General features: G+C 48.9%; 1 protein-coding gene across 1 annotated transcript in view; it reads left to right on the plus strand.

Annotated features, from left to right (window-relative positions):
* LOC144695493 (zinc-binding protein A33-like) overlaps positions 1-24,524 on the plus strand; it is a 77,531-nt gene that overhangs the window by 21,071 nt on the left and 31,936 nt on the right. The window contains exon 6 of the mRNA XM_078566370.1: positions 13,755-14,329. Within this exon, the coding sequence (XP_078422496.1) occupies positions 13,755-14,329 (575 nt within the window). The remainder of the gene's footprint in view (positions 1-13,754; positions 14,330-24,524) is intronic.

Genomic DNA, 24,524 nt, shown 5'->3' on the forward strand with positions numbered 1-24,524 from the left:
TTCAAAAGGTTCCTAAATCTGGACTATGTGTCACAACTCCTCTGTGAGGCCATGAACCATGAGTCATGGAGAAGCTGGCCCGACTCAACAAAAATTCGGGAGGGCTATGATTCACCTGACCCCACAATGGAGCTGGCAAGGTCGAGAGTGCAGAGTGTGGGCTTGCTCCTCACAACCTTATCCTGTGTCAGCAAAAATTGGGGTGTGGGGGGTTTGCGATGGGGGGCTGGTGTGGGGGTGTGGGGGGTTGCGGTGGAGGTGGGGTGGGGTACGGTGGGGGGTTGGTGTGGGGGTGTGGTGTGTTGCGATGGTGGGTTGGTGGGGGTGGGGGGGTTGCGATGGGGGATGCGGTGGGGGTGGTGGTTGCGATGGGGGTTGCGGTGGGGGTGGGGAGGTGCGGTGGGGGTGTTGGTGGGGGAGTGGTGTGTTGCGATGGGGGGTTGGTGGGGGTGGGGGGGTTGCGGTGGGGGGTTGGTGGGGGTGGAGGATGACATGAATCCGGGGCAGAATCCCTGAATCAGATCCCACCTGCCATTTTTAAATGGAGTTGTTATGATTGTGTGAAAATCCATGCCAACATTTCAGGTCAATCACCTTTTATTAGAACTGGGAAAGTTTAATGTTATTATTGTGATGCCCAGAATTTTGAAACAATCAGACTTGTAGACACAGATACAAGAGCTTTTCATCAAGTTTATTTTTCCAGATTTCCACGTGCTGTGGAATAATACATTGTGCTTTTCTGTACATTGACCAGAGTGTAACAGTGAGTAATGGGGCATTCTAGATATACATGTATACATGCACATCACAATATAGGTCCAACCCTTTTTGAATAATATAAAAATATAACAACCCTCTTTCTTTAAAATATAATGCCTCAACTTATCAATATAACTGTTCCAAACATTAAATTTTTTATATTATGTCTAAACTAAGGACAATTAACTATCGAATTTTGTAATTAAACTGACACCTTAAGAGTCTTTTATAGCTTATTTTCTTTTCTCAGAAACATCATTGACGGTATCACTAAGGTGGTGGGATGTTGTGCCTCCATCTCGTGACTTAGGGAGTTATCGTTCTCAGTGATGAGTTGGTGATGTGTGTGCTGCTCCTGGTGTTGTCGGAGTTGTGCTTAATGTGGCTGCTGTTGTGTCACTTGCTGGTGATGTTGTTGATGTTGCACTGCTTGTTGGTGATGTTGTCTCACTGCTTAGTGACGTTGCTGTTATTGATGACCTTTTCTGCTTTTCCAGCCTAGGTATAGGTTGATTATGGAACCTTTCCCTCTTCATTTGGTTACTGGTTTCAGTCTCGGTGATGTAAGACTTTGGAGTCTCAGCTTCACCAGCAACTTTTGCTGGTTACAGGTTTTCAGGATTGTATCCTGTACATGTACAGATTATCCTATCAGTAACTCAGACAAGGATTTAGCATCCTGTCGGAAGTGTTGACCTCCTACCTCTTCATCAGTGAGTTGTTGTCTACTTCCTCCTGGTCATTTGCTTGGTAAAGTTCCCTTGTATTTTCTGCCATTGAATAGCTCTGCGGGTGATTTAATGTCAGCCTCGAGCAGTGTAGCTCGGAGTGACAATAAGGTAAGGTTTGGGTTCTCCTCTGTCTCTTGGCATTTCATGAGGGTTCTCTTGACTGCCTGGATGTGTCCTTCTATAAACCCATGTTCCCCTTAGGTAATGTGGAGATGAAGTGAATTGGGTTCACTTATCACAGATTACTCTTTCAGGAATCCCTTTCTCAGTAAACAGAAGCTATACTGCTGCGGTGGTTGTTGTAGCTCTCAAATCTTTCCCCTTTCAGAGAAAAGCAACTTTGAATAATAGCCTGGTACCATGAGACACCATTAGGAACATAGGAGCAGGAGTAGGCCATTCGGCCCCTCAAGCCTGCTCTGCCATTTAACTCGATCATGGCTGATCTTTTGCCTCAAGGCCATCTCCCCGCACTATCCCCGTATCCCCTAATGTCATTGGTTTCTAGAAATCTATCAACCTCTGCTTTGAACAGAATGATTGAGCCTCCACAGCCCTCTGGGATAGAGAATTCATTCTTGATTGTGTGTGAATAAATCAGCTCCTCCCATTTACCATAGTCTGAGTGATATTTCAGTCATTCTGTTGTGCATTTCTAAACCTCTGGCATTCACTGCATGTAGAACCATTCTTTCGATGTCTTTGTAGATTTATATCTAGTACACAGCTGAACTGCCTCTGAGCTTACACTTCACCATTCCCATGTGGCCTTCCTCTATCTTTCTGCACTGTTTTGGATGCGATGATTCTAGATCTGGCCTGCAGAACACTATCTTCTCGTGAGATGTCATCACCAATAGTCCAATACTGCTGTATTGCTGACTGAGATTGCTGAACCCATTAGGCCATCCACTGGATTGCTAGCTGAGAGAGCATACGTAACAATTCATCTTTGCTAGCCTCATCTCTAAGTGATGGGTCTTTACACCTCAAAATTTTATCTCATGTTTCGCATGTGGTGACAAATGAGATAATGCATCTCCGAGCACCATTTCACTTGCTGGCTTGTATATCAGAGTGAAATCATTACTCTGAATCCTCAAGAGTAACCTCTGCAGCCTTGCCGCTGCTGTGCACAGATTTTTCTTGCAGATCTGCTCGAGTGAACAATGATCATTCTCCACAATGAACTTTCTCCCAGAAAGCTGTGGATTGAACTTCTCAATCCATACATGACTGCCAAAAGCATATCTGGTCCCAGCCGTGTTAGAACTTTTAATGCAAATGCTATCACTTTTCCCTCTTGTACCCAGGAAGCTCCCAGTCCTTATGCACCTACTTGCAGAGTGACAGGTTGTCGTATGATAGAATTGTCTCCTTGAATCACATTACTTCTTTGAGCTTGTTGAAGCTCCTCTCATGTGACTCTGGCCACGGGTGCTCAGCATCTTCTCTAATCAGCTCCCGTAGGTTTGCTGTGTGTTTTGACATGTGAGGGATGAAAGAGCTCATGTCCTGAATCAAGCCAAGGAAACGTCTCAACTCTTTGTTGTCTCTTCGAACTTCCATCTCAGAGATGGCTGTGACTTTCTCAGGACACGGTTTGACTTTAAGATAAAAGCAAAATACTGCAGAAGCTGGAAATCTGAAACAAAAACAAAAATTGCTGGAAAAACTCAGCTGGTCTGACAGCATCTGTGGAGAGAAAGACAGAGTTAACGTTTCGAGTCCGCATGATTCTTCTTCTGAACGAAAGAGAAGTAGAAATGTGGTGAAATATATACTGTTTAAGGGGGTTAAGCTGGATAGAAGGCCAGTGATAGGTGGAGGCAAAGGAGAGATTGCAAAAGATGTCATAAACAAAAGGCTGAAGGGATGTTGATGGTGGTGGTCCTGGCTGAAGGGATGTTGATGGTGGTGGTCCTGGCTGAAGGAGGACATTTTCCAGTGGATGTACTACCTTCAACCCTCAGTGTCGCCTCCATCATCTCATGGTTTACTAAGTAAGCTGCAACTCTTCACATCTGCTCAACCCAGGAAAGCAGGACCACCTGTTTCAGCAACGCAGAACACGCAGTTAACGGCTTTCCCTTTGTGTGTCCCTCTGATTTGGGACATTCCGAGCTGTCGAATCTCAGTTCCACCAGATGTTGTCAGTTTGACATTGCTGAATTTCAGAGCATCTTTCTTTAGGTAACCATTTTCTTTCAAATTTTCAGGAAGGATCTTCAGATATAGTCCGAGCAGGATGATGTTACTCTGTGCTTCAGTATCAAGCTTCAGCTTCAGATTTATGTTTAGTTCATGTCAATTTACACTCTTGTTTAAACTTATCAAATGCCTGCACAACATCATCGGCCTCCCATTTCATCCTGAGTTAGAGCTGTGTATTCATGGTTGTGGCAGCAATCATTTCGTTTTCGTGCAGTTCACTCAGTTTTTTTTCTCTTTCTATACTAATTTGAGTTGATTTTTCTCAAACTAATTCAGCATTTATTTCATTTATATGGTTTGGGGTTTACTCACAAACACCTGCTGCCACCATGTTACGTCTTATGTTTCCCAGAAGTCAAAAATAATTAGAATTTTAGATACAAATATCGGAGCTGAGATGCAGTGCATTTCTCCAGATCTCTCCATGTGCTGTGGAATGATACATTATTACTTTGGTAAACTAACCATCATGCAATAGTCAGTGATGTGGCATTCTGGATATATGTGTATACCTACATGTCAAAATATAGTTCCTAAATCATTTTGAAATATATATAACGACCTTGTAGTCTATAACATGGAATAAGGGGGAAGAATTTCCAATATCTCCTTTATTTATCCTCTCTCCCTTAAACCAATGTTCAATTTCTGATGTTTGCCACTTAGCCTCATTTGGAAAAATAATCAGTAAGACATGTCTTTAATTGGATGTCTACCAAAAGCAATAGTAGTTTCCTTTTAAAGAAAAGTTCCTCTAATAAAATTTCTGCAGTGTTTTCTGGTCCCATTTCTTTCCATTCAAAACAGAAAATGTTTCCTATTCATTTGTCTGAGCAGTTTTAACCTCTGTTGTGGGACTTTTAAACCTATTTTTTCTCAGGTGGGGGTTTCAGGTGGGGTTCAATTATTGACGGGCAGACCCCTTTCTGACCCTCTATCTGACTCTCCTTCACTCGGATGTGTGACCAAGAGTCACAGTGACTAGGTCCACCTGCTGGGCACTCAGTATTGGGCAGGGATATTGCTCATTCAACCTCCCTTTGTGGATCATTAATCCAGCATTCTGTTTTTCTTTTCATTTTTTTCCCCCTTTTTTCATGTCAAAGACTACAAGGTCATTGTTATATAAATATTATTCCAAAATTATTTAGGGGTTATATTTGACATGTAGGTATGCACTTATATCAAGAATGCCACATCACTGACAATTGCATGGCATTACCAAAGTAATAATGTGTCATTCCACAAACAGAAACTAGAGCCATCAACATAATTATCTCATCCCTCAGGGTGGATTCCTGCCTTGAATCCTCCCTCAGTTTCCCAAACCCCCTGTATGGTACAAGTATGGGGTTCTCCCAGATAGTTGAGATTAGCTATGAGTTTAGGGTCATCCATTCTGTTTACCTTAATGTTTTTCCCACTTCGCAAGAAAGTCCATCTGTTTATTCTGGCAATAGATCCTGTTCCTTCCTTCATTTTTCTGTCCAACAACAGTCGGATTGGGTTGTGCTGGGTCAGTAATGGATGCCGGTGAAAATGGTAAAATGTTTCACTGCCCAACAGGTCACTAACAGATGTCCCTCACAGAGGGAAAACCCCTTTTCCGCGTCTGCTAGGACTCTGGACACATCGGCTACTGGTCACAAGTGACCGTTTGTTTCCTGCAGAAGGACTTCACTGAAACTGACGTCGGTGGCTGCAGCTTCCAGATAAAAGTCCTTGTCGGGGTCCACAGCTCCCAGAGCTGGGCCAGTCTGCAAGCCCATTTTCAGTTTAATGAAAGCCTTTTCACATTTGTCATCCCAGTCCCAATGCTCCCTATTCCACTAGGGAGGCTACAGCCTTTTCCAGGTCTTTCCCCACTTCCTTAGAGAAAGTGTATTGTTTCTATGGTTGGGACATGGGGTCTCCCTCTATCCTGACTTCTCCCCCAGTCACTCATCCACAATCATGTTTGTGAACAGTGGAGACTTCCCTATTTTCTTCTACTACAGTCCTATACATTTCCCGTGTCTGAGTTCTCAGAGTTTTTAAATAATAGGATCCTATTGATGTCATTTCCCATGTCTCACCGTGATGTGGAGGAATAACCAACACCTCGTCCACTATCCATTCCACCCCACAAACAGTTATTTACCATGAGAGGCAACTTCCAATCTGAACCTAAAACTCCCATCCCAGGCTGGTCCCATCTCAATAAAACACACGTCCACTTTGTTGGGGTCCCACCCTTAACATTTAAGGATTTGGATATCGCTCCAGCCACTGTGTCACCTGTAAATCTTCCCAATACAATGGATTCTCCTGTAGATCATAGGAGAGGGTGAATCTACCACCGTGCTGGACACTCCAGTGTCTACTACCTTTCTTTCCCTCCACTGTAATATCTACACGTTGTCTATCATACTCATCATACCTGAGTGGACAAGGATAATCAGGCTGGGTGCAGCCCCTTCCTGCTGAATTTCCTGGGACATCCTCTCCCTGGGCGACATGGACCTGACCCTGGGGAGTGTTTTCGTGCTGACACCATTTCATTGATGGTTGGAATTTCTGTAAACTAGGGGTGTGTGGGTCGAGTCTCTCTTGACTCCGAGTCCCCTGACTCTGGCGCGTGCCCAACGGATGAAAAATTCAGGCCCATGGTCCAAGTGTCCATCTCGTGTGGCTGCTTGTTCCTGTACCACCCTGATGTCACGCTCTCGCTGCCCCTTCTCACTCGACCTCATTCTGTCAGTCGAGCTCCCTCCCTCTCTCTCTCTCTCTCTCTCTATCGCGGATTTGTTTTGCAAGTTGCATTCACTCTCTCGTTCTCTCTGTTCTTCCCCTTCTCTCTCTCAAGAAATAAGGAGGGAGAAGATTAAATATGAGGGTAAACTAGACAGTAATATAGAAGAAGATTGCAATAGGTTTTTTAGATATATAAAGGGTAAGATGGAGGCAAAAGGGGACATTGGGCCACTGGAAAATGACACTGGAGAAGTAGTAGTGGGGAACAAAGAAATGGCGGAGGAACTGAATAGGTACTTTGCGTCAGTCTTCACAGTGGAAGACACGAGTGACATCCCCAATGTTTAAGAGAGTCGGGGGGCAGAGGTGAGTATGGTGGCCATTACCAAGGAGAAGGTGCTAGGAAAACTGAAAGGTCTGAAGGTGGATAAATCACCTGGACCAGATGGATTACACCCCAGAGTTCTGAAGGAGATAGCTGAAGAGATAGTGGAGGCGTTAGTGGTGATCTTTCAGGAATCACTGGAGTCAGAGAGGGTCCCAGAGGACTGGAAAATCACTAATGTAACCCCCCTGTTTAAGAAGGGAGTGAGGCAAAAGATGGGAAATTACAGGCCGATTAACCTGACCTCGGTCGTTGATAAGATTTTAGAGTCCATTATTAAGGATGAGATTTCAGAATACTTGGAAGTGCATGGTAAAATCGGGCAAAGTCAGCATGGTTTCATCAAGGGGAGGTCATGCCTGACAAATCTGTTAGAATTCTTTGAGGAGATAACGAGTAGGTTAGACAAAGGAGAGCCAATGGATGTTATCTACTTGGACTTCCAGAAGGCCTTTGACAAGGTGCTGCACAGGAGGCTGCTCAGTAAGATAAGAGCCCATGGTGTTAGAGGCAAGGTACTAACATGGATAGAAGATTGGCTGTCTGGCAGGAGGCAGAGAGTGGGTTTAAGGGGGTCCTTCTCAGGATGGCGGCTGGTGACTAGTGGTGTTCCGCAGGGGTCAGTGTTGGGACCACAACTTTTCACTTTATACATTAATGATCTAGATGAAAGGAACTGAGGGCATCCTGGCTAAGTTTGCAGATGATACAAAGATAGGTGGAGGGACAGGTAGTATTGAGGAGGCGGGGAGGCTGCAGAAGGATTTGGACAGGTTAGGAGAATGGGCAAAGAAGTGGCAGATGGAATACAACGTGGGGAAGTGTGAGGTCATGCACTTTGGTAGGAAGAATAGAGGCATAGACAATTTTCTAAATGGGGAGAGAATTCAGAAATCTGGAGTGCAAAGGGACTTGGGAGTCCTAGTCCAGGATTGTCTTAAGGTTAACTTGCAGGTTGAGTCGGTAGTTAGGAAAACAAATGCAATGTTGGCATTTATTTCGAGAGGACTAGAATATAAAAGCAGGGATGTGCTGCTGAGGCTTTATAAGGCACTGGTCAGACCACATTTAGAATATTGTGAGCAATTTTGGGCCCCATATCTCAGGAAGGATGTTCTGGCCTTGGAGAGGGTCCAGAGGAGGTTCATGAGAACGATCCCAGGAATGAAAGGCTTAACATACGAGGAACGTTTGAGGACTCTGGATCTATACTCGATGGAGTTTAGAAAGTTGAGGGGGGATCTGATTGAAACTTACAGAATACTGAAAGGCCTCGATAGAGTGGACGTGGGGAAGATGTTTCCATTAGTAGGAGAGACTAGGACCCGAGGGCACAGCCTCAGAGTAAAGGGAAGACCTTTTAGAACAGAGATGAGGAGAAACTTCTTTAGCCAGAGAGTGGTGAATCTATGGAAATCATTGCCACAGAAGGCTGTGGAGGCCAGGTCATTGAGTGTATTTAAGACCGAGATAGATAGGTTCTTGATTGGTAAGGGGATCAAAGGTTACGGGGAGAAGGCGGGAGAATGGGGTTGAGAAACTTATCAGCCATGATTGAATGGCGGAGCAGCCTCGATGGGCCGAATGGCCTAATTTCTGCTCCTATGTCTTATGGTCTTACGGTCTCTCTGCCTGTTGTGATTTTGTTCTGTCAGTCATACGTTCTCTTTCTCTGCCTATCGTACGATCTCCCGCTGCCTGTTGCACACACTCGCTCTCTCTCTCTCTCAGCCTTGGAGATGGTTCAAATGAGATTTACTAGGTTTTTACCTGGAATGAGCGGGTTGTCTTAGGGGGAAAGTTTGGACAGGCTGGGCTTGTTTCCACTGGAGTTTAGAAGGGTGAAGGGTGATTTGATTGAAGTATACAAGTTCCTGACTAGTCTTGGCAAGGTGGACGTGAAAAGGATATTTCCCTTGTGGTTGAGTCCAAAACTAGGGATCACTGTTTTAAAATTGGCGATCGCCATTTTAGGACAGAGATGAGGAGAATTTTTTCCTGTCAGAGGATTGTGCGACTTTGTAACTCTCTGCCTCAGAAGGCAGTGGATGCAGGGTCATTGAATATTTATAAGGCAGAGGTAGATGGATCCTTGTTAGGCAAGGGAATCAGAGGTTACCAGGGGTAGATGGGAATGTGGAATTCGAAACACAAGCAGATCAGCCATGATCTTATTGAATGGCGGAGCAGGCTGGAGGGGCCGAATGGTCTACTCCTGTTCCTAAGTTCTTATGTCTGTCATGCTCTCACTCTCTCAGTTGTGCCCCTTCTCTCGCTCTGCCTGTCGCGACCTCGTTCCGCCTGTCATTCTCTCTATCTCCCTCTCTCTTTGTTTGTCTCTCTCTCTCACTGTCAGTCATACCCTCTCTCTGTCTGGCACATTTCTCTCCTTTATTTTTCTCACCCTCTCCCTCTCCCTCTCACTGCCTATTACGCTCTCTCTCTCTCTCTCTCTCTGCCTTCATGAACTAATTCTGCCCTTCCCACCCTTAATCTCTCTGCCAGTCACTCTATAACCCTCTCCCTCTCTCTCTCTGTGCATGTCATACACACTCCATCTCTTGTCAGTCATGATCTCACCTCTCTCTCTCTCTCTGCCCACCACATGCTCTCTCAATCTCTGCCTGTAACACTCTCCCTCTCTCTACCTGTCACGTTGTCTCTCCCTCTCTCTGCCTGTCACATTATCTCTCTCACTCACTTTAAGTCACAGTCTCTGCTCTCTGTTTGTATGTCACCTTCCCTTAATCTTGCTGCCACCTGTCTTACCACTGCTGATCACCATGTCGTGTTATTAGAATGATATAATACCTTGGGCTTATTTACTCTACAAGAGACAAGGCACCAATTTCTTATCGGTGATTGGGTAAACACGTTGTGGGTCAATCATTAAGACTAGGCACATGGTTCTACATAGGTATAAAGCTTGAAGGCATCAGAGCTGTGTGTGTGTGCTCTGCTCAAAGCAAAATGAACCAAGACTGGATCACGTGGCATACTTACCTTCTAGTGATATCACTTAAAGGCATATTATAATCAGTGCTCTCTCTGTGTCATTCATGCTCTCTCATCTCCCTCTCACATGCTCTCTCTCCCTCCTCACCTGTCCCTCTCACTCTATCACAATCTCGTTCTGCCTATCACACTCTCCCCCTCTGTTAACCTCTCACTTTCATTTTATTTATTCTTTCATGGGATGTGGGCATCACTGGTAAGGCCAGCATCTATTACCCATCCCTAATTTCTCTTGATTTGAGTGACTTGCTCAGCCATTTCAGAGGGCAGTTAAGAGTCAACCACATTGCTGTGGGTCTGGAGTCACAGGTAGGCCAGACCAGGTAAGGATGGCAGATTTCTTTCCCCTAAACAACATTAGTGAACCAGGTGGGTTTTTACAACAATGGTTTCAAAGTCATTATTACTGAGAACAGCTTTTAGTTTTAGATTTTATTAATTGAATTTAAACTCTACCAGCTGCTATGATGGGATTTGAACCCATGTCCCCAGAGCATGAGCCTGGGCCACTAGATTACTGCTCCAATGACATTACCACTACGCCACCATCTCGGTCATGCCCCTTGCCCTCTCTGCCTGTTATGACCTAATTCTGCCTGTTGTACACTCTCTAGCTTTCTGCCTGTCACTCCCCCTTCCTTTCTCCCTCTCTCTGCTGCGTTCCCTCTTGCTCTCTGCCTGTCATGACCTTGTTCCGTCTGTTGCACTGTCTCTGCCTGTCATGCCCCTTCTCTCTCTTTCTGTGACTGGCATATCCTTGTTCCATCTGTTGCTCTCTCTCTCTCTCACACACACACCATCAGTCATGCCCTCTTGGTCTCTCTCTCTCAGTTGCGCCCTCCCTCTCTGCCTGTCTCTGTCTCTTTCCGGTCCTATCTCTTTCTGTCTCACTTCCCTTCTCCCACACTTCTCTCTCTCTTTCTCTACCCTTCTCTCTCCCTCCTTTGCCTCGCTCTCTCTTGCTTCTCCCTTTCCCCTTCTCTCTTCCTCTCTCCTTCTATCTGCCTGTGTGTCTCTCTCTTTCTCTCCCCCTCTGCCTGTCCCTCTCTTCCCTCCTTTCTCCCAGTCTCACTCTCCCTGCTTGTCTCCCTCTGTCTTTCACACTTTCTCCCCCTCTCTCCACCTGTCTCTCCCCATCTCTTTCTGCCTCTCTCTCTTCCTCCCTCGCTGCCTGTTTTTCTCTCTCTCCCACTCTCTTCCCCTCTCACCCTCTCTCCGTCTCTCTCTCTGCTCTTTGTTCCTCTCATTCTATCTCTCTTCCTATCTTTTTCTCTCTTTCTGCCTGCCTTTCTCTCACTCTGCCTCCCTCAATCTGTCTCCCCATTTCTTCCTCTGTCCCCTTCTGTCTTTCTGCCTGCTTGTCTTTCTCTCTCTCTGCCTGTCTCTCTTCCCCTCTCTCTCTCCCTGCCTGCCTGTCTTTCTCTCTCTCTCTCTGCCTGTCTCTCTTCCCCTCTCTCTCTCCCTGCCTGGCTGTCTTTCTCTCTCCACGTCTCGCTCTGTCTCTCTCCCTCTTTCTCTGCCTCTTTCTCTCTGCCTGTCTCTCCCCACTTTCTCTGCCCGTCTTTCCCTCTCTCTCTCTGCCTGTCTCTCTCTCTCCCTCTTTTCCATGTGTTCTTGTTGTCTTTTGGTTTCTAGATGTTGTTAATAATCACACTTTATATTTGTAAAGATAAAAAACTGTGTTTAATTTTGCCACCCTGTCTGATTCAAAAGAAGAAGCAGATTGAACTGGTTACATACACATCGCTTCAGTCTCTGGTGCAGCTGTGAAATTTGGCCTCCTGGACCACTTGCACATAACACATTAGTTTGAGATAAGTAGTTCCCTGAAGCTATTTAGAGGTATTTACAGATAAAACAACATATAACTGTCTGTCTCTCTATTTGCCTCTTCCCCCTTTCTCTCTCTCTCTCTCCCCTCCTCTCCCTCTCTCCCCTCCTCTCTCTGCCTTTCGCTCTCTCTCTGTCACATCCATTCCCTCCCTACGTGGCATGACCTCACTCCATCTGTCATGCACGCTCTCACTCTCTGCCTGTCATACCCCCTCACTCTCAGCCTGTGCCCTCTATCTCTGTTGCATCTTCTCTCAGCCCATCGCACCCCCTCGCTCTCTGCCTGTTGCGCTCAATCTCTCTCTTCCTGTCATCCTCACTATCTCACTGCCTATCAAGCCCTCTCTTTCCTTTTCTCATTGCCTGTCCCACCCCTCTCTCTCTCTCTCTGTCTCTGCCTGTCACACCATCTTTCTCTTTGCCTGTCACACGCTCTCTCTCATTGTCTGTCACCTCTCTGACTGCCTATCAGGTTATCTCTTCCTCTCTGCCTGTCATAACCTCATTCTGAATGTTGCACTCTCCCTCTGTGCCTGTTGCGCTCTCCCTCTCTCTCTATCACGCCCTCTCTTGCTCACCACCTGTTGTGAGATCATTCTGCCTGTCGCACTCTTGTCCTCTCTGCCTGTCACTGCCTCTCACTCTTTCTCTGTCTGATGCACTCTCACTCTGGCTGTCGTGGCCTTGTTATACCCTCTCCCTCACTCTCTTTCTCTCCCTGCCTGTCACATTCTCTCACTGTCAGATACTATCTCTTCCTCGCTCTCTGCTTGTCTCTCTTTCTCTCTTGTCTGCCTCCGTAATCTCTCTGCCTCTTTCTCTCTACCACAGCCCCTCTCTACCATTCTCTCTCTTGCTCACCCTCTCTTTCTCGCTCACCCACTCTCTCATTCACCTTCTCTCTCACCTCTCTCACACTCCCTCTCTCTCTCGCTCACCCTCTTTCTCACTCACCCTCTCACTCGTTCTCCCTCTCTTGCCCTCCCTCTCTTCCCCTCCCTCCCTCTCTATCTCACTCTCCCTCACCTTCTTTCTCACACTCCCTCTCACTCACCCTCCATCTCGCTCACCCTCTCTCTCGCTGACCCTCCCTTTTGCTCAACCTCTCTACATCTCCCTGACCCTCCCTCTCTCACTTTCTCACCCCCCTCTCTCTCACCCTCCCTCTCTCTCTCTTGCTCTCCATCTCTCTCACTCATCCTCTCTCTCGCTCACTCTCTCCCGCTCACCTTCTCTCTCGCTCTCCCTCTCTCTCTCACTCAACTTCTCTCGTTCACCCTCTCTCTCGCTCACTTTCTCTCACTCACCCTTTCTCTCTCGCTCACCTTCTCTCGCTCACCCTGCTCTCTCGCACTCCCTCTTGCTCACCCTCACCCTCTCTCCCTTTCTCTCTGCCCCTCTCCCTCCCTCTTTCTCTGTGCCTTTCTTTCTCTGCCTGTCTTATGCTCTCATCTTGTCTCTCCTTGTCTCTCGCTCTCCCTCACTCTTCTCTTTTTCTCTTCCTGTCTCTCTCTCTCTCTGCCTGCCACTCTCTCTCTCTCTCTGCCAGCCCCTCTCTCTCTCTCTCTGCCTGTCTGTCTGTCTCTCTCTTTACCAGCCCCCTTCTCTCTGCCTGTCTCTTTCTCTCTCTCTGCCAGTCGCCCTCTCTTTCTGCAAGCGTCTCTCTCTCTCTCTCTCCATCGCTCTCCCTGTGTCTCTCTCTCTCCCTCTCCACCTCTCTGTCCATCTCTCTCTCTCTCTCCTCCAGTCTCTCTCTCTCTCTGTCTCTCTCTCTCTCTCTATTCCAGAAACTGCAGATCCCTGATTCAGTGCAGTCCTGGGGCCTTGTCACCCCCCCCCCTCCCAAGCCCCTCCCCCTCTCTGTAACGGGGTTTCCTCAGCCTCACTGCAGGGTGTGGGCACCAGGTAAAACCTTCCCCCGGGCAGTGTCTTCCCGTTTCCCCTGTGCTCTGTTTAAACTCTTCCCCGGGTGGGGGGTGAATTTCTCATTCTGGGTCATTGCTGATTTTCCCAATCACTAACCGGCTGTGAAAGTTACAGTGAGTGTGACTAACATTTTATTTGTGTCCATCTGTTCCCAGCTTCAGTGACCTTCGACCCTAATACAGCCCATCCTAACCTTCTCCTGTCTGAGGACCTGAGGAACGTGAGAGACACCGGGAAACGGCAGCAGCTTCCCGACAATCCGGAGAGATTTGATTCCTGTGTCGATGTCCTGGGATCAGAGGGATTCACATCAGGGAAACATTCCTGGGAGGTGGAGGTGGGGAACAAGACTGAGTGGGATGTGGGTGTGGCCAAGGAATCCAGCAATAGGAAGGGGGAAATCACCCTGAGTCCAGGTAACGGATACTGGGGAATGGCGCTGAGAGAGGGAAATGAATACTGGGTGTGTGAGGGTCCATCGAAACTCTTAGAGCTGAGTGTGAAACCGAGAAAGATTCGAGTCTGTCTGGATTATGAGGGAGGGAAGGTGTCCTTTTATAACTCAGATAACAAGTCCCATATCTACACTTTCACTGCGACATTCACTGAGAAACTCTATCCTTACTTCAGTCCAGGTAGCACTGATGGGGGTAAAAACACAGAACCACTGACAATCTGTCCCCGGACAGTAACAATCCAGGAGGATGAGGGTTTTATCCCTTCATCCAAATAAAGACTGTGGGTGGGGAAGGGGGGTTTTGTTCCTCTGTCGATGAGGGGCTGGTGTCCTTCACGGATCCTGCCCCCCTCCCATTATCACACACTGTCAGCGGGGGTCGTCGATTCCTCAGGAACCACGGGCTGATATCCCCAGGACCTGGTCGAGGATTCAATTAAAAAGGCCCCACACACTGGGTCACTGGGCGGTGGTGGGGGAGGAGAAGGCCCCACACACTGGGTCACTGGGCATTGGGGGGAGGAGAAGGCCCCACACACTGGGTCACTGGGCACTGGTGGGGGAGAAGGCCCCACACACGGGGTCACTGGGTATTGGGGGGAGGAGTAGGCCCCACACACTGGGTCACTGGGCATTGGGGGGAGAAGAGGAGGAGAAGGCCCCACACACTGGGCAGTGGTGGGGGAGGGGAAGGTCCCACACACTGGGTCACTGTGTGGGGGTGGGGAAGGCCCCACACAGGCACTGGGCGGTGGTGGGGGAGGGGAAGGCCCCACACACTGGGTCACTCTGTGGGGGAGGGGATGGCCCCACACACTGGGTCACTGGGCGGTGGTGGGGAGGGGAAGTTCCCACACACTGGGTCACTGTGTGGGGGAGGGGAAGGCCCCACACAGGCACTGGGCGATGGTGGGGGAGGGGAAGGCCCCACACACTGGGTCACTGGGCAGTGGTGGGGGAGGGGAAGGCCCCACACACTGGGTCACTGGGCGGTGGTGGGGGAGGGGAAGTTCCCCATTCTCTGTCTCTGATTTTGGCTTCGGGGTCACTGGTTCTGGGATGGAGCTTTTCCCTGAGTCATCGTGTGACCCGGTGCCTGAGGCAGAGCGGGGCCCTGAACCACTGTCACCCTCCGACCCAGAACCTCCAGAGCAGCCCAGGGAGGAGCCCTTTGCCGTCGATCCTGGGGGTGGGATGGTGACAGAGGAAGGGCCGACTGGTGTGGCTGGGCCACCCGCTGCCCTCTGTGTGGTGGGGGGAGGGGGTTCGGTCACTGACAGTGACAACCCGGAGCAGGAGGGCAGGGGGATGGGGGGAGGAGGAGGGCAGGAGGATGGAGGGGAGGAGGAGTGCGGGGGGGAGGAGGAGGAGGGCAGGGGATGAGGGGGAGGAGGAGGGCAGGGGGATGGGGGGAGGAGGAGGAAAGCGGGGTGGGGGGGAGGAGGAGGGCAGGGGGATGGGGGGGTGGAGGAGGGCAGGGGGATGAGGGGGAGGAGGAGTGCAGGGGGATGCGGGGTAGGAGGAGGGCAGGGGGATTGGGTGGCTGCTGGTGGACACTGGGCGTGATTTACTCCGTCACGAGTGAGTTGGGGGACACCCTCATGTCCCCACCACATCTCCCCTCATCCCCCTCTGAGAACTCTGGGAATTCCTAGCCGACAGCTTGGGTCACCGTGACAAAGTCCAGCTGGCCCTCGACCGATGATCGGAGCTGACACTGCTCGACAGGTCCGCCTCACAGAGGGCTCATGTCTTCTGTCAGGAGCACAGAGGAGGTGGAAGGCCAGCTCGAGGGGTTGGAACAGGAGGTGCTCGACCTGGAGTCCCATCTCGGTCAGGCCGATGAGGACCTGGCCCTGTGGAAGGTGTATGAGGTGAAGAAGGATGCGCTGAGGGACTTGCAGCTTATCCGGTCCTGAGGTGTGTTCGTGGGGTCACAGATCCGGCTCCTTCAGGACCTGGACCGTGGCTCCCCCTTCTTCTACTCACTGGAAAACAGGCAGGGGGTCCGTAAGCAGCTCCTGGGGCTGCTGGCCGATGACAGATCCCTGGTCTCAGATCCACAGGGTCTCAGTGTCCTCCTCCTTCCCACCCCCAGGGTCCGTGTCTGCCCCCAAGTCCCCAACAACCACCCCGCCGTCCCTTCTCTGTTACCAATGCACCCCCACCCTACCAGCTCCCTCTGCCCTCCCCTCTCACAATCACCATTCCCTCCTATCATGCCCACACTCAGTTCATTCCCCAGGAAGCAGTCACTGACTCCATGGAACCTTCCCTTGCACATTCTCCTGGGCATCCTCACCCCCTTATTCCCTCCTCCGTGCTTTCTCCCTCCTCCCCGCTGGACACCTTTCCTCCTGCAAACTCCCTCCTCCCTCAGACAACTTCCCCTCTCCAAACTCCCTCCCTTACACCGTACCCCCAATACCTACCTTCCCACTTGCAGCATTCTGCCCCGTTACACCCCCCCCCCACCAATACTCCTTCTTCCCCCTCCCAACCTCACTCCCCCGACATCTTCGTCCCCCACCTCCCAACTCACCACCGCCCTCCCACGCCCTCTCCCACTCACACCTAGACCTTCTCCTCTCTCCCCACCCCACCCCCTTCGCTGATTATCTTTAGCAGCCCAAGGCCAAGACTGTGATGTTCTGAAGCAGACCTGAAGCATCAACTGAGACCTCCCACCTTCCAAGAGCTGCTTCGTTCTAGAGCCATGTCTATGTGGATCCACCCAGCTTGTGATGCATGTGTTCCTCCAGGGTCCGGTGGCTGTAGGGCTCCAGCATCTTCTCCTCCTCGGATATCCGTGATCTAAGCAAGGCTCTAACACTAAGCCCTGACTCCTGCATGTCACACTGATCCAGATGTGCTCTGGGCCGGTGTGTTTTCCCGCTGGTGTAACGGTAAATCGGGCCCCACTCTGACATGGCAGTTTCTGCTGCATTTCCTGCAGATGCACCATTCTCTTAGATCATGGACATCCGTGGAGGAGAAGGTGCTGGAGCCCTCCAGCCACCGGACCCTGGAGGAACACATGCATCACATGACCACCACGGCACAGACCATTGTCTCACGTGATGCCAGAAGATCGATGCAGAGAACAGTGGGTGGTGCTGACAGTAACAGACACTTTGTAAAAGCAGTCTATCAAGCAAAGTATGAAATCACTTATTAAACATTATTAAACACGCTTTCACAAGTACTTTATACAAATTGTTGTCTGCACTGACTGTGGTTTCAAAGCCTATGTTTTATTAAGGTAGTCCCGAAACAGAAACCAAGGGTGGAATTTGAGTACCTGCTCCTTGGTGAGTTTGGTGGGGACAGGTGGGGATGCCATCATCTTCCTGCCTCTGCCTTGATTTTGTCTGGGACAGAAAGAACCCAGAACGGCTTTCCTGCCCAATGCCAGTTGAGGCCCTGAAGTGGGCAATAAATGCCCAGTTCAGTGCCTTATCCTGCCGTTGTTGAGGTTGCTCGCAGGCTCCCAGGAAGTTTCCCTCCTTCAAAGCTACTTGGTGCCCAATTGAGGGACTCAGTATCAGTGGGAGGGAGCTACAGAGAGTCTCACTGTAACCCCCACCGTGCAAACATCTCCCACCCCACTTCCACTGCCATCACTCACCTGTGCCCTGGTCCTTCATCAATCCTGAGGCCAAGTGGTTGTAGTACCAGTAATGGCCACTGTCTCCTGGTGGCATTGCTGAGCAAATAAGAGCTGCCAGCCTCTAATGATAAACCGACATTGTAAACAACCCCATATCCCCAGATTTCTGGGAGGGGTAGGTATAAATTAGAATTCCAGTCTGTAACATCAGACTTCTGAGAACCCAGCCTGTGGCTTAGATTGCCAGTGAAATGGAAACGGATTCGAAAGCAAAGGAAACAAACCGGAGAGTTCGAATTTCAGCCAGTGGTCAGAGTAGACACATGGGCCAGAATTTTCCGACTTCAGCGCGCGGCATCGTGATATTTCAGTCGGCGGGTGCGCTCAGCAGCGGGGCGTTGGCCGCCATTAAGTAAAGGCCTCGTTAAAGCCCTTAACTTGCCAATTGTGCTGGATTTTGAGGGGCCCGTGCGAACTTCGGGTCAGCGCACGGGCCCAATGGGCAGGCGGGTAGGACATTTTATAATAAAACTCATGCATGTCAGGATATGTGGACTCAGAGGGGTTGTTCATGTTTTACATGAAGTTTTAATTGCTGATAGTGTTTAAAAGTTGCCTGTGTGCTTGTTAGCAGTTCTCATCGATTTCCAAGAGCTTTTTTTATACTTTGAAACCAGTCCTCAGACAGTAATCTTCCTCGGGCCTGCAGCTTTCTGGAAGCCTCCATTTAACCTGGGGGTATGGGTTCTGACCTGTCCACTGAGGCAGCTCCCCTGAGGAGGAAGGGAGGGATAGAATAAGGAGGAGGCCAGGACTGGACAATCAGCCTCCAGGGGAGCCACCTTTGGGAGTACAGGCGCAGGCACAAGGGACACAGGGACAAAAGCTTGTCCAAGGTGGAAGGGGCATGAGAAGACGCCACTATCCTGTTGCCAGGGTATACAGGCGGTGAAGCAGCTACCTCAATATGAGGTGCAGTGCCCTGGCATCCTGCCTCCTGCCCAGCTCCATGGCCTGCTCTTCAAAGGTTGTGAGGTGCTGGAGGAGGGCGTGCCCACCTCTAGTCCTCTGGCGCTCCTGGGCATTGTGGGCAAAACAGAGAAGAGGATTTATTGGGGCTGATCGCTCATGTACTCTGCACGCGCACGCCACACCCCAACCACAGTGGCCCATCTGAGGCCTCCAGCGGCTCCTGTGCACACTACTGGTGATCAGGCCCCAGAAGATAGTACGGCTGGTCCCAACCCCCACCCCGAATGGCCACCTTGGACACATTCAGCGTCCATCACTTTGAATAACACACAGGTCTCAGTGCCCATGGCAAGGAGGCGCAACTAATTGTGGCGCCGATGCCAGCAGATGTCACTTGGCCAAAACACCTTGAGGCTCCCCTTCCACCATCTCATCACCATTAATATGACATGTGTTGGAGTTCTGAATATGTGTCTAGCTGTCTCCCCTGCAGGTTGCCCCCAGACTACTCAAATGCCACACACACCAACATATGCTGCAGGGAAAACCCTCCTTCTCCTCAACCACTAAGGCTGGTGTAAGCATGGTTAGTACCCGTTTGGTCACCCAGCATGCACCAGCTGTCCTGTGCAGTAACGACAGCAAGACATGGGGGCGGGGGTCAAAGGCTAAGGCAACCTTCTGGGTCAAATGGCCAAGACTGACATGGTACTCACCCGTCCAGAGCGCAGCAAATCATTGAATCTTTTTCTGCACTGGGTGCCAGTGCACTGCACATCATCATGAGCACTGACAGCGTCACCCACCTCCTCCCATGCGTGGCTGGTGACATGGGGGGCCCTCCTCCTCCCATCCTCCAGATACAGCAGGTGCCAACAGATAGACACCTCTTAGAGGAGGACAGAAAGGCATGCATCAGAAAACCGGAGGGGCACAGTAGCCCCCGCTGGCCTCTCCTGCAGCCTGCCCCCCTCCTCCTGCTCATGCTGCTGTGCAATTGGTCCTCCCTCCCTCTCTCCACGAGTGGCCATGGTGCACTGCCTCAAGTAGGCTGCCTGGCCACTCTTTATACAGGCTGCAGGTTCCCCAATGGATCCGGCAGTCTGAGGCAGCCCGTCCCCACGACTATTTTCCCGTTCTCCACGGGAGTCGCTAACCCGCTTGGCGGGCCTTAATTGGCGGTGTGGCCCGTTTCGCCAACGGCAATCGGCCGCCCGCCCACCGCCAAGTCGGTCGGGCCCGCCCGCCCGACAAACGGAAAATTCTGCCCATGGGGTGGAATTTTACAGCTCCTCATGCCGGTGGGATTTTCCAGTCCCGCCGAAGTGAATGCGCTTTTGATCGCCCTGCTGCATTTTATGGCCCCATCCCCACCGCGATAGGTCATAAAATTCCACCTGTGGTTTTTGTAGCTCAGTTTTTCAGCAGGAGGTGAACAGTTCAGTGGCTATGGGTGTTACACAGCTAACGTAGAAAGTCATGGCACAAATAGAAAAGAAGATCAAAAAGGCTGGTTCCGGGAACAGAGTTGAGAGGGGTCCAGAAAGATGTGCCTTTGGTGTACTCTGTAGCTGTGGAAGTCGGGTGAAGTAAAGCTGCTGTCAGATGGGTCTAATTCCTGCATGAATAAAGAAGCTGAAACTCTACCTGGTAAGAACAATGTTTCAAGGGACTGCACATAGTGCCATATGTGCTGGGGAACTACCAGTGAATCTGTGAGATCTACCTTTCTTAAATCAGCTGTTTAAAGTGCATGGTCGCTACTGAGTACAATGTGCCTGTTAATTTATGTTTAATTTAAATTGATTTTGGTTTGGTTGCTGCAGTGAAAGTTTTAAAAAGTGAAATCTTGCCCATCGGTTTCTTCTTGAGGTTATTTTGGGAGTCTGGTTTCTTTACATTATTGGTCTCCATGGTGACCGTAACAAGGGGTAAAATAACAAAGGTATCTCGGTGTTTCATTACACAAATTCTTAAAAACAATTGCAGATCAGCAAAAAAGTTTAAAAAGCTAACTTAGAACTTGGAATTATTTCTAGGGCTATAGAATTCAAAAGTAGTGAAGTTATGTTAAACTTGGACAGGACTTTATTCAGGTTGCACTTAGTGCTGTGCACAGTTCTGGTCTCCAGACAGAAAAAGGAACCATAGAATGACTGGGAAAAGTGTAAAAAAATTTCCAGAACTGGGATATTGCAGCTCTTGGGAAAGATCAAACAGCTCAGGTGTTTTTTCTTTAGGAAACAGGAGACTCAGAGGAGATCTGAGGGAGATGTATAAAACTGAACGGGTTGTAAAGGGTAGATGTGGTGAGAATGTTTCCACTTGTGGGAGAATTCAATCATAGGGGCCGTAAATACAAGAAATGTTTCGAAGATACTAATAAATCCAACAGGGAAATGAGGAATTATTTAATTACTCAGAGTGGTTAGAATGTGCAACTCACTACATAGTTTAACTGACTCCTGATGGATGAGCTCAGACAGAATATAACAAACTAGTGGCCCCATCACAACAGAAATGTTAGAAAGAGATAGTAAATTATTCATCAAATTTTCTCCATGCCTGAGCTCAGACAGTAGATTTTTAAAAATGTATTCATGGGATGTGGGTTTCGCTGGCCAGCCCAGCATTTTTTGCCCATCCCTAGTTACCCTTGAGAAGTTGGTGGTAAGCTGCCTTCTTGAACCGCTGTAGTCCATGTGGTTTAGGTACACCCACAGTGCTGGTAGGAAGGTAGTTCTAGGATTTTGACCTAGTGACAGTGAAGAAACGGTGATATATTTCCAAGTCAGGATGATGAGTGACTTGGAGGGAACTTCCAGGTGGCGGTGCTCCCATCTATCTGCTGCCCTTGTCCTTCTAGATGGTAGCGGGTTTGGAAGGTGCTGTCGAAGGTGCCTTCATAAATTCCTGCAGTGTATCTTGTAGATGGTACACACTGCTGCTGCTGTGCATCGTTTGTGGATGTGGTGCCAATCAAGCAGGCTGCTTTGTCCTGGATGGTGTCAAGCACCTTGAGTGTTATGGGAGCTGCTCTCATCCAGGCAAGTGGGGAGTATTCCATCACATTCCTGACTTGTGCCTTGTAGATGGTGGACAGGGTTTTGGGAGTCAGGAGGAGGGTTACTCGTTGCACGATTCCAAGCCTCTGACCTGCTCTTGTAGCCACAGTATTTAGTTGGCTAGTCCAGTTCAGTTTCTGGTCAATGGTAACCCCCAGGATATTGGTAGTGGGGGATTCAGTGACGGTAATGCCATTGAACATCAAGGGGCGATGGTTGGAATCTCTCTTGTTGGAGACGGTCATTGACTGACACTTGTGTGGCATGAATGTTACTTGCCACTTATCAGCCCAAGCTTGGATATTGTCCAGGTCTTGCTGTACTTGGACATGGACTGCTTCAGTATCTGGGGAGTCGTGAATGGTGTTGAACATTGTGCAATCATCAGTGAGCACCCCCACTTCTGACCTTATGATGGAGGGAAGGACATTCATGAAGCAGCTGAAGATGGTTGGGCCGGGGACACTACCCTGAGGAAATCCTGAAGTGATGTCCTGGAGCTGAGATGACTGACCTCCAACAACCATAATCATTTTCCTTTGTGCTCGGTATGACTCCAGCCAGCAGAGAGTTTTCCCCCTGATCCCCATTGACTCCAGTTTTGCTCAGGCTCCTTGATGCCACCCTTGGTCAAAAGCTGCCTTGATGTCAAGGGCAGTCACTCTCACCTCACCTTGGATTTTAGCATGCAAAAACTGGGGCAAACCATTCTGTTGTCAGAGGTGAAAATTTGAAAATCTCCTCCCTGACTGACTCTAATCTGCTTACTAATGTGGTTTATGGATGTACAACATGGGGCAGGTAGCCAACCCCTCCCAAGAGGCACATTAATAATGTGAATATTGTAATAAGGCTGGCAGCAGCTGATTTGAAATGTTTCACAGGTTTCACTGTCATGGTCTGGTTTCCCAAGACTCTAAGTGTGGGGTTAGGGGGTGGTGAGGAATTGGAAACCAACCAGGACAAAATTCTGGCCCACTCGGGATCAATGTACAGAGATGGGACTATCTGAAGCTCTTCCCCACCTACATTACCTGATCCTAATAATATCCAGGTCAAAGTATTTCAGCAAAGCCAAAGTAGCAAAAATGCTCCAAATGAAATAAAACACAGAAAATAAAGAAAACACTCAGCAGCATCTGTGGGGAGGGAAACAGAGTCAATGTTTCATGTCCATGGCCTTTCATCAGAACTGGAAGATCTTTGCGATTAACTTTTAAAATGAATGAATGAGGCAAATAATAGTGGAGTTGGAGGATGAAAGCACAGAGAGGAAAGTCTCTGATTGGCTGAAGGGCAGGAGGGTGGGATTCAATGACCAACAGGAAGGTGGTACAAGGTGAATGGGGTTATTGAAGAAAGTAAAGATGGATCCAGAGGAAGTGTCCATGGCTGTAGAAAAATAACAAAAGGGAAAGGAAGCAAAGAAAACATGTCTGGGAGGAGAGGTTCCCATGTCACAGGAATAAAGGCGGGGGAGGCAGTGGTGCTGTGCTAATGTCGGTGGGCGAATAATTTAGAGGCACAGACTAATGCTCTGGGGGAAAGGGTTCAAATCCCACCAATGGCATCTGGTGGAATTTCAATTCAATTAATAAATCGGGATTTCAAAAAACAATCATTAATGCCATTGAGGGAAATCTGCCATCCTGACCTGGTCTCACCTTCAAGTGAACCCAGATAAACAGCAATGTGGTTGGCTCTGAAATGGCCTTGCAAGCCACTGAGTTGTATCAATTCACAACTGGACGGACCATCCGGCATCGACCTAGGCACTGTAAATGACCAGGGTTCACCTAGCCCTGTCCACTCTGTAAGGTTCTCCTTACTAACATCTGGGGGATTGTGTAAAAATTGGTATAACTGTCCCACAGACTAGTCAACCTACAACCCGACATAGTCATACTCACAGAATCATACCATAACAACTGTGGCTGTACCAACATGACATGGCCTGCAGTGGTTCAAGAAGGCCACTCAATGCTACCTTCTCAAAGGCAATTAGGGATGGGCAATAAGTCCTGGCCAAACCAGCGATGCCCCACACTCTGTGAAAGAATAATAAAAAGTGATGTGCACCTGCCTGCTGACCATTAGTGAAGCCCCACCCAGAGCACCAGCACACATCTCCTCCACTTCCAGTGACTCTGAAATAACCACACTACATTTGCAGCATGTGTCATTGGAGAGGTGATTATGATCTGATGGTTTTAATCCCAGTACTCAGTCTGACAGACAATGGCACATCTCATGGGAAAACAGGATGCTGTTCCTCATTCAGCTTCAAAGTAGAACACTCTAGCAGGCAGAAGATTGAGAAACTAGAGTCGATTTTTTATTTCCCACCCCAGAATGTGAGAGGAATTCCAATGGGAATGACACATGAATGGAACAAAACAGATCAATTCCCGATGGGGCCTGAGGAATATCCCAGCAGGACAGCATGAGGGTGGGCAGAATGGGGGGAGGGGGAACTAATCGGGCAACAACATTATGGTGTCAGGCAAGACGCCTTATTCTGAAACTATCCCCCTAGTTTTAGATTCCCCCACAAGGGGAAACATCCTCTCAGCATCTACTCTGATAAGCCCTTCAGAATCTTCTCTGCTTCAATAAGGTCATCTCTCATTCCTCTAAACTCCAATGCGTGTAACCTCAATGTGTTCAACCTTTCCACATAAATACAACTCCTTTATCCCAGGAATCATCCTACTGAACCTTCTCTGAAATGCCTCCATGCAATAACCCCACTTAAATAAGATGACCAAAGTTGTATTAAACTCAAAACAGAAAATGCTGGAAAAACTCAGCAGGTCTGGCA

This window comes from Cetorhinus maximus, chromosome 21, assembly GCF_964194155.1.
Source record: "Cetorhinus maximus chromosome 21, sCetMax3.hap1.1, whole genome shotgun sequence".
Lineage (NCBI taxonomy): Eukaryota > Metazoa > Chordata > Chondrichthyes > Lamniformes > Cetorhinidae > Cetorhinus > Cetorhinus maximus.